Here is a 10,692-nt window from a genome sequence, read left to right as displayed (position 1 = left end):
GTGGCTCGTCCGGCGCCGTCGGCGGATCCTGCCCCGTGGGCAACTCCTCTTCCTCACCCCCCGATGCCAGTTGACCCGCGTCGTCGAGGTTGTCCCCGTGGTCAATCCCGTGGGTCCGACGGTTCCTCCTTGTATCCATGCTTGGAAGACCGTTTCACTTCTGACGCCAGTTGAAGTATGGGAATTGACGGCAGGAACTTCTTGACGGGAACACACTTTTATTAAATCTTTACGTATCAAAATGCAACGTGTAGTCTCCTTTCTTCCGACTTCACACTCCACTACTCTCGTGTAAACTCTAGGCCTCTGGCTACACACGATACCCTTCACTCGTGTAGACCCTACGCCTCTGGCTACACAATACACTCGATTCGTGTAGACCCTATGTCCCTGGCTACACAATACACTCGACTCGTGTAGACCCTATGTCCCTGGCTACACAATACACTCGACTCGTGTAGACCCTATGTCCCTGGCTACACAATACACTGCATTCGGCTCGTGTAGACCTTACGCCTCTGGCTACACACACTACACTCGCCTCTGGGTTACACAGAGTCCCGGTCCCGTTAGGACAGCGGGACTAGGTACCGCAGGGCCCTAGGTCTTCATCCCCGTCTTCATTCTTCGCTGGTTACACACTGCCCTCACGCCTGTGTGCATCCCCTTTTATAGCCCCTGCTCACGAGAGGCGGAGCTGATGCGTACTTCAACGTGAGCATCGCTCCTTAATGAACCAATCACGACGCACTCTCTCTACGATCCGTTTTCCCCAGCGCGTGTTAACACTCCTCCACCAATCACACCGCGCTGCCACCCGATCACTCCCTCTCAGCACGTCACCCGTCCACAGCCAATCAGTACCCCGTAACCCACGACCCCGCGCTGACCCCTGATCCTCCACCGTCAGCGCACGTCACCACCTACACAGCCAATCATTACGCGCTGGCATACGATCTCTAATCCCAGCGCGTATCACCTCTACACAAGCATTCGTCATCAGGAAGAAAAAGAGGGGGGCAGCTGCTGAGGCAGACTGTTTTAAAGGTTTAAAATGGGTGTAGCCCAAGGGTCATAAACGAAGTTGGCAGGGATAGTGATATTAATGTGAGAGATTAGCATGTTCATGTAAGATCGAAGAGCGGCCTCCATGACGCTTGTGTTGCGATCGAAACGTCGTCGTTTTTTGTTATTTTTATTATTATTTTCTTTTAACCTATCTAAGTGACTTTACCGAAAGACCCAAAAAATAAGAAACCCCACTTTTACCCTTAAGACAGCTGGGACGGTTGCTATTAGCGAGCACCTATTGAGTTTTGGCCAGCACCATGCATGTCTTGGCGACCTTTGTCTCCTTACTTGTGTGATGTTGACTGCCCGACCGTACGTACCAGGTACTCAGAGTAATCCGAGTCTAAACTCAGACCAACGGACAAGAAAGCAAGCAAGCCAGCCACGTTATGTATAGCAAGGAGAATCACCTAGATGAATGCGAAATTCGGAGTGCAATGTACCGTATTTAACTGATTAGCCACTGTTACTCATCCCAACAAAAACAGCAAACCTCCATTATAGCCGTAAACAAATGTGGGCACATGTTCCGTTAATTGAGCACCCACTAAGGTCGGAATAATGTACAGAAGGGTTTGTGTTGACATAAACATGCCTGGTCACCTTTGTTTCCCCAGTGCTGTTGGTCACATACTACTGCCAAAGTGACTTATTTTAGGCCATTGATGTCAACACACCCAGGTCATCAGGTTTGTAGTGCAGTGCGCCAAACACTCCGAGCACTGCTCTCCACAACAAACAAACCACACACACGCACACACGTTGGCTTTGGTTGGCCATCGAACAAAGACGGTCACTGCATCGCACGCTTTCAGATGCACTTCTGCGACTGTCTGAAAAGATATTCCTTATAATATCAGGAAGTCACTAGAGTTGTACACTTTTACATCATCTAGGTTTCAAACTCATTTCTTTAGAACTGCTTTTTGTGTTTAGTTTGTTGTCCTTCCCCTGCACCTCTGGTTAGCACGCTTGTCAACGTAGGGTGCCGCAATAAGTTTAACATACATACACATGCATCACCGACTCGCACTGTTATTACAAAACAGTCTGGTAGCAGAAGAACTACTTCTGTTTTGCGATGTCTATCTGATCAAATATTGCACATTCTAAAACTCGGAAGTTCTCATTGTGGTAATCCTCGTTTACCTATTTCATCATGCAACCCACGGGACACTTTGTTCACATACACATTGATAGAGCGGTAATGCAGCGGTTAGTGCGCTGCGCTACGAATCCGGCGACCCGAGTTCGATTCCCGCTTATGGCGAACACCAGTGACGATTATCTGAACCGGTCCTGGGCCACCCCTATGTCGACTCTGCCTCAAATGAGTACCTGGCGCGGTGTATAAAATCATCGCCACGAGGAAGACAAAGGTGGGCGGGCGTGGTGCTGGCCACCCACCCCCTCGTATGCCGTGCCGGCCTTCATAGGTGCTGCTCGCTAACAGCACTTTCCCCAACAGTCTGTTAAGGCTATACGGGGGATCTGTCCTTTTGATGCCATTTAATGGTAGAATGTGCGTGAGATGACTACTCAGATACTGCGGTGAGTATCGCCACTGCTTGCTATGACAAACAAGTGCTTTCGTTTGGAGGTTTAAAAAAAAAATATATATATATACATTTTGCATTTAACAAAATATTTTTACGTTTATTATGCAAAGTGTCCTGGAAATGAATATATATGAAGGCATCCGATGAGCTATGAAGCTCTTTGCGGGTTGGCCAAGAAACGGTTCAGAACCGGTTTTAAATATCACTCGCAATGACCAGTGTTAGCAATGATCGTAAAATAAAATTCAAAGCGCAGTGTGCTAACCACAGCAAAATTCCTCTAACCCGCTCACCGATGGTTCACATCCTGAAACATCTCCGTGGACCAACCTGTTGTCTGCACATCATATTACTGTATTGCTATTACCTGTGATTTGAAAGCGGTCTCTTTGAAGCCAATCATTTATTCTGTTATCCAAACTTTGTTGATAATAGCATCAGACAATAGCATCCCAAAACATTTGGCGCTGGTAGGAGGCGTTTTACTGAAGTATTTTTTATGGGTGGGTTTTATTCTCACAAGCATCATTGTTATGATTATAATGTTGGATAACTCTTTTTGATATGCCTGAAATACGCTTTTGAAAAAGAGACCTAGGGAAATATTGGGAACTTAGGTCAGATCCAAAAACCATGAAAATATAAAGAGTTTCGTATGGAAATCAATTTATTAAAATGAAGAGGAAAATATATTTCGAATTAGTAAAATATAACATGGCAAAATATGCAAATATAAAAAAGTCAACACAAAAAGTTACATCAGCTATCATCCTCATCATCACCACCGTTAACATCATTATCATCATCCAAAAATACAACTTCATATTTTAACATTTGCGTGCGCACAGCTTCATGCACCCGGCGATCTGAGTTTGATTCCCGGCCGCGTCTAACATCAGTGGTGAGTGATAGCAGAACCCACCACTCCCCCTTCACCAACCTGGCATGAGCCATCAGCAGCATCTTCGTCATCTTGGATGATCAAGATGCTGCTGATGATAACTGTATAGGGTGCACACATCCACACAATGAACCATCCACACATTTCCCCCCAAGAAAAGCAATCATCTCCAAAACTAAACTATTTTAACATAATTTATATTTATAAAAGCGCCCTTAAACAATAGTTGTCAGGGCGCTATAAAAGAAACGTTTGGAAAGATTTTTAAACATTCAGACAGACGAGCAAGAAAAGTAGGGGAAGATAACAAAAGGAAACAAGCAAAGAGCTACACAAGAGGAGAGGGAAATCAGAAGGCGGCGGGAGGCGGGGGTGGCGAGACGAGGTGCCGGCGTCGCCTGCCAACCCGGAAGTCAGGATTTGTATTTGTGTAATAAAGGACTCTCTCTCAGATGTCGATCTCCGTTGTCCTTTATTGGGTTCGTAGAATCTCCGTACCACGGCGTCTCGCTCAGTCCCGCGTCCCGCTCGACGACCTCTCCACAGCCCTCGGCTGCTCCGTTATGCAGGCTCCCCGCTGTTCCACTATGCAGTCTCCCTGCTGCCCCGTCAGGCGATCCTTGCAGCCACACCGCTGCCCCGCTCTCTAGCGTCACTAGCTAGCCTCTCACTGCCCCGTTAGCTCTCTAGCATCTCGTTCTCTAGCGTCTGACACCGATGGCCGTCGACGTCTCCCACCGCGTGGCAAACGCGCTACACTCTCCGTCTTGCCCAGCGTGACCTCCCCGTATTTCACTCCGTCTCAACTCCCCCCTCCCCTTCCGGTTCACTCCCTAAATCCTCTCCCCCACGTGACCCTAACTCCACCCACTCCCCACGTGACCCAGACTCCACCCCCCCTTAATCCTTGCTCGCATTACATTTGTACCAGGTAAGGCCCACTGAGCTATGTCGCAGCTCTTTCTCAGAAGCGACCTGTTGGCCACAAATGATAAGCTCGACGAAGTGGCTTGTCGTGTGGAGATTTATCTCAGCCAAATATACTTAAACGTACGTTTTTAAATGTGGAGGGGGAAAAAAATGGAGGACCCGGAGAAAAATCCACGCGACCACAAGGAGAACATGCAAACTCCAAATATACAGCAGCAGGCGTCAGGGTCGGGATCGAACTCACGTCCTCCTGCATACCAGGCGAGGGAGTTAACATCTCCTAACCACCGTGGCGAGATCTCACAGTGCCGTGGTGGCCACTTTCGGCACCGTCCCTGATCTTTTTGCCAATGCTTGCTCCAGCTGCTGCCTCAGCGGTAGCGTCCTTATCTGCTCCATCCCCTTGTCTCGCACTGGTTGCCCTGCCGATACCGAAACCTCCGACTGGTCCCCCCCACCGGCCACTTGCTTTGGCGCTCCAGCCCCCTTCCACCTCCTCAGACCCAATCTTCGCTCCGGCAATTGCTCCGGTGCCGGCTGCTGCCCGGCCCTGTGGCGGTGCAACGTCTTCATCCGGGCGTGCAGCTGCAGGACGCGCCTGCTCTCCACCTCGGGGAAGAAGGAGGCGGCGATCTTGCGGCGCAGGCGGTGGGCGTACGAGCCCAGGAAGACGAGGACGAGCGCCAGCAGCAGCAGCGCGTACACGCCGATCGTCGCGTGCGGCGCCGGCGGGGACAGCTCCGTGCGGCACCGCGCGAACTCCAGGGTGAAGTTGGGCCGACGCAGCACTTTCGTCAGGTAGCGCCGGTCTTTAAACGTTTGGTCGATGTAAACCTGCGGGGCCCCACAGAGGGATTCATGACGATGCTGGTGCTGTTGGTGGTGATGATGATACGACTAGGAATTTGCATTGGCGATGTCGGATTAGCCGAAGGCGGCGTTATCAAACCGATGGAAATTAATTATCGGAAACTATTTAAGAACTTCATAAAAGAAGGTTGCATGGAGGAAAATTAATGGCAAACACAGCAGGACATGTATACCTCGGCAAAAGTATTAGAAGCTGATTTAAGATACAACCAATCAAATATATCGGTAAACAATAGGATGAATTTATCTTGGAAAAAACTATTTGATCATTAAAAATAGTATTACATCATTGCATATTGCCAGCTATGAAGGACTGACCAGAAACATTGACAAAGACAATGGGAAAAAAGCTGAAATGTGCACAAAAGAGTGTGGAAACGTGCACGCTTGGCATTACACTGACATTCTAGATTTGAAGCTTTCGTGACTGCAAGGATTCATACTCTTAGGTTTTTTCAGTAAAGTCACGTAGGGATTTTATTTATGTTATTTATTATTTTATTTATATTAGAATTTCTATGCTATTATTTATTTATTTTTATAACTTTTTTTTTATTCTTACCTATGTGGTGGTCATGATTGACACACGCGCCACAACCAGGGGGAGGGTAGAACCGGTCCGGACCGGTCGGGCCAACGGCGGTTGGAACCCCCTCTGAGGGGAGGGGGCTGGCAGGAGCGACGATCCCCCAGAACCCCGCCCCTCAGGTAGAGAGAGTATATAAGGCGGGTCCCTGAGAGCCCGAGTCAGCCCGTCTCAAGCCGAAGCCAGAATCCGCCTGAAGAAGAAGAAGACCCTGGACCCCAAGCCGCCGACGTCCTTCTAAGGGCCGGGGCTCAGTCCGGTGCCAGTGGTCGTGGGGTTAGGACCCTGAGGTTCTCTCAGCCTGATGCCCTGGTGAGGGCCGGGTCTGGACGGGCCAGTGGTCAGGGACCCACCGGGCCAGCGGTGGGTCAGCCTCCCCTAGGTCTAGCCAGCTGGAGGGCTGAAGTAGGGAGAGTCGTAGGTACGATAGTCCGGAGGCTGTACCTCCCCAGGTTGTGGGTAAAAGGGGCCATTACCCCTTTGTGTTAGGGATTAGTGTAAACTGTTAGGTGAAATAAAGCGTGTTGCCTCTACGAAGACTCCGTCTCCCTCCAAGAACATTACACCTACGTGAATTTACCTAAAAACCTAAGAGTATTACACTGACACAGGAGGAGGAACACGTGGGTTCGAGAACAAGGTAGAGACTTAGACATAGGCTTGTCTTATCATCCCCATGGGCTGTCCCATTCTATCAACGAAGCTCCCCTTACTGCTTTCTCCACCATTTGGCGTGGGCCCCACCTCCAGAGGTGTGGACTCGAGTCATGTGACTTGGACTCGAGTCAGACTCGAGTCATGAATTTGATGACTTTAGACTCGACTTGGACTTGCATAACAATGACTTTGTCCCACCTCTGCCCACCTCTGTTGGCCAGTCTCAACACTCACCACTCACCCGCCAATACTCACCACTCACCCGACAATACTCACCACTCACCCGACAATACTCACCACCCTAGGTTGTGGCCTGGTAAAGGGGCAGTTACCCCTTTGCGTTACAGTGTTACGGTGTTACAAATAAAAGTGTTGCCTCTAAAAGGAACAACGTCTGGGACTCAGTTGGACCCTCTACACATATAAGTACATATGTATTTTGTTCCCATAACTCGGCAAGTTCTGGTGGCCAGATTAATGATGGAGTGGCAGCCCTAAGTGATATCCATTTTATTGACCACAGACTAATGCTGGGCTGAGTCGACTTCCAAACCAGATTTGAATTCACAACCTTCTGCTGAGCACTCTTAACTGCAGTGCCACCCAATCAAACATTTACACTCTGGGATACTGCTGTGGTGTAAAATGGTTATCACACTGTACTTGCAATTCTGATAGTTGCCGGTTTGACCTCAGCACGGCAGTTGAAAAAACGGTGCCAATTTATGTAACTAATCCCGCGGGGCTCTGTCCACCATGGAGCATAAAAGGGGTCACCAGAGTTAGTTTAATGGCAAGTCTCGAGTTTTTTTAATGGGGGCCCTTCCACCAGCAATGGCATGAGCAAGCCATTTTAGGGCCACACTTTTTAGCTTTTTAATGATAAAATACCCTGAGACAAAGACAAAGATCCCTCTTATAGCCTAAACAGACTGTTGGGGCAAGTGCTGTTAGCGAATAGCACCTACTGTATGAGGGCCGGCATAGCACACGAGTTGGTGAGTGGCCAACACCACGCCCGGCCGTCTTTGTCTCCCGAGTGGTGATGTTTTACACATTGCACCAGGTACTCATTTAAGGCAGAGTCAACCTAGTTCAATTCCTGTGAGCAGGTATCGAACTCTGATCGCCGGGTTCATAACGCAGCACGCACACGAGAGACTCGTGCACGTGCCTCATAGTAGAGTCGCACTTCGGCATGCGCCGGCGGGATGGTATCGGCCAGGGCGAGCAACGTGTCGGTGAGAGCGTAGACCCCGTACTCGACGCCGATTGCAAGGGTAACGAGGAGCAGCCAGGTGAAGAGGGTCAGGATGCTCAGGGGCCAGTTCTCCGTCTCCTTCCTTGACAGCCTCAGCGAGGTGGAGTCGACGAGCTGCCGCCTGCCATCCGCCTTGAGGCACCTCATGGCCTCCCCGCTCGGGTCGGTCTGCCGAGCCAGCGCGCGCAGCTCCTCCGTGATGTAGATGTTGTCGAAGAGGACGTTGGTGAGGTAGCTCCGCAGGTAGGCGGCCGACAGCGCGAGCACCAACAGCACGGACGCGACGGAAAACACCGTGCTGAGCACCGCGCGGACCTTCTCCACGGTGGCCTGGAACGTCTTGAAGTTTGCCGCGACGTTGCGCCTCACGTTCTCCACCTTGAGCCTCAGCGAGTCGAGCTCCGTCGAGACGTCTCTGGTGTTGACGTCAAAGACGTAATTTGACTGGACGGAGTGGAACTGCAAGAGGCCCTTGACAGTCTGCGTCTCGACCGTGGCGTATTCGCGCACGACGGCCTCCCTGCGCGCCGAGTTGTTGATGACGCTGCGGATGCCGCTCAGGGCTTTGCACAGGGACACCTCGCCCAGCGCCCTGAGGTTGTGGAACGTGTTGGGAGCCGTGTGAACCGCGAGCAGCGCCGCCGCGGCGTACAGGATGTACTCGCGGCCACGCTTCGTGCCCAGCGCCGGCACGACGAGCAGCGAAATGCAGCGCAGCTGCTTGGAAGAGAAGAGCAACGCGGCAGTCATGGCCACGTAAGTGGCCGTCACGCCCAGGCGGATGGGTGGCCGCACCTCCTCCGCCTCCCACACCACCTTGAGCGCGAAGCAGCTGCTGAGCGCGGACGTTAGCAGGCACAGTGCGAGCAGAAGGCCACGCTCGCCCCGCGTAGTCGCGTGCGGCAGGCGGTACACGGAGTAAGCGGCGCGCAGGAGCCGTGCCGGGGCGCAGGATGTCACCTCGGGCCGATCGCGAGAGTCGTTCATGGTGGCGAGCAGCGGTCGATCTGTGGGCAGAGAGATGCGCACAGGCTCCTTCTGGTCAACGGAAATCCACGTTCGCACGCGCTCATAGCGTGGTGTCCTTCGATAATTTTCATAGGATAGGGCCACTTTCGCTAATAAGACATCATCAGCGTGAGGGCCATCGCACATTTGAAACCATTGGGGTTTGACGGCACGACGATGGGGTGTTGTCACATTTATGTCCTGTTGGAGGCCACACTAAAGGCCACCAGGGGCCACCAGTGGCCCGTGGGCCTTGCAGTTAAGAACAGTGTCCTCTACTGATTGAATATCAAGAATAGCCCATAGAGTGACTGAGGTCATCAATCTCAAACCATGAACCACACAGTACAGCACTGCCTTGTTCAATCATTAGCCAGCAGAATTTAAAATATTTATCAGACAGCTCCTGAAGCTATCCACTGACTTGCTAACCTTGCCACTGAACATGCTAACACTTCCGATCAACCCTCGACCATACAAAAGAATGGGAAAGCCAATCGGGTATGAAACGCGTGTTTGATGAATTCCCAAGAGACAACATTTATGTAATGAGATATATAGGGAAATATGCATAATGTTCAACTAAAATCATCATACGACTATAAAAAATAATATATACCTCCAGTTCCTGGCTGGCTACTGGCCGGTCTGCGGGCCGTTTCCAACAAAACTAGCTGGGTAGCCGGCTGAAAGGGATGCTCCATACAACAATGAAAAATTGACATTAATTGAAACGGCACAATTTTAGAAAACGTATGACAGCGACACCGAAGAGGTGGGAGTAACATAGACCCATTATTGACACGTTTTTTTATTGCTCAACCTGTTCAATTTGTGCTATGAATGTAATTATTTCACCAGAACAATATTTATATCCTCGAGAATATACGAAAACATCACAATACACGTTATATTGCCATTTTATTCCAATAAAAACATTACTTTCAGTATTCCGATTACAGGATTGCAGGAAGATGAAGAATGACAGCTGTCTCTGATTTTAAGTAAAGTTAATTTTCACACTATTTTACCTTTTTAATGATATTTTACCAGGCAAGGCCCACCGAGCTATATAGCTCTTTCTCAGAATCGACCTGGCATATCAATGACGGCTCAACGAAGTGGCTTATCATTTGGACATTTACAGCAGCCAAATTCTCTTAACGCATGTTTCTGAGTGTCGAGGAGAAACAACCAGAGGACCCAGAGAAGAATCCACGCCAACACGGGGAGAGAGAAACGCAAACTACAAATATACGGTCGTCAGGGTCGGGATCGAGTGCAAGACCTGTATACCAGCAAGTTAACAAACACAGTCCCCTTCATCTAGCAGTGGTTTGAAAAATTACTGTTCAGAATGAATAATTATTGTTATTACTATATAGAACATGACATCATCTTGATTCATTGAAATCAGTAGATGTGAAGTGCGTAGCTTACTTTGCTGATGGGCGGAGTGTTTTCTCGGAGCCGAGTCTCGTCTTTGCATGAGCGACCACGAGGTTTCTCCTCTTCAGGAGGAAGGAAATTTATATATAAAAAAAGTTGTTGACAGATTGCAAAACCATAATCTCCGTCTCAAAATGAGAAAAGAGGAAATTCCCACGTGACGAACCCCTGTCCCTTTTGCCGTGAGCTGTTGGTTGCTGATCGGCGCAAACAGCAGAAGGTTTCGCCAGCATGGGAACCCGTCGATGTAGGTGTCATGTCACTGAAATGCATTTTTTAAATGAATCTCTTTATATTATTAAAGAACGTTTCAATTGCAGGTGACACTATGTCCGTGTTTTGTAAATAACTGTCAGGCTAATGTAGGCCGTGCAATTACATAGAATTAGTGTGACTTGAA

At 49.6% G+C, this 10,692-nt stretch overlaps 1 protein-coding gene across 1 annotated transcript; it reads right to left on the bottom strand.

The window, feature by feature from the left end:
• Window positions 1–4,419: 4,419 nt before the first annotated feature.
• On the bottom strand, window positions 4,420–10,398 carry OCSTAMP (osteoclast stimulatory transmembrane protein). Its single transcript, XM_061571307.1, has 3 exons — window positions 10,284–10,398; window positions 7,749–8,842; window positions 4,420–5,295 (listed from the first exon to the last, which is right to left on the bottom strand). The coding sequence occupies exons 1-3, from the start codon at window positions 10,330–10,332 to the stop codon at window positions 4,762–4,764; spliced, it is 1,677 nt and encodes a 558-aa protein (XP_061427291.1). The 5' UTR covers window positions 10,333–10,398; the 3' UTR covers window positions 4,420–4,761.
• Window positions 10,399–10,692: the final 294 nt, after the last annotated feature.

This window comes from Lethenteron reissneri, chromosome 47 (genome assembly GCF_015708825.2).
Source record: "Lethenteron reissneri isolate LAM-NWPU_2019-01 chromosome 47, ASM1570882v1, whole genome shotgun sequence".
NCBI lineage: Eukaryota > Metazoa > Chordata > Hyperoartia > Petromyzontiformes > Petromyzontidae > Lethenteron > Lethenteron reissneri.
Note: the sequence above shows the minus strand (reverse complement) of the source record. Positions and strands in the feature narration are given on the sequence as shown.

Coding starts and splice junctions, on each gene's coding strand:
- OCSTAMP (XM_061571307.1), bottom strand. CDS start 10,332: ATGCAAAGACGAGACTCGGCTCCGAGAAAACACTCCGCCCATCAGCAA. Junction 8,843..10,283: donor ACACTCCGCCCATCAGCAAA/GTAAGCTACGCA, acceptor CTCTGCCCACAG/ATCGACCGCTGCTCGCCACC. Junction 5,296..7,748: donor AAGTGCGACTCTACTATGAG/GCACGTGCACGA, acceptor GGGGCCCCGCAG/GTTTACATCGACCAAACGTT.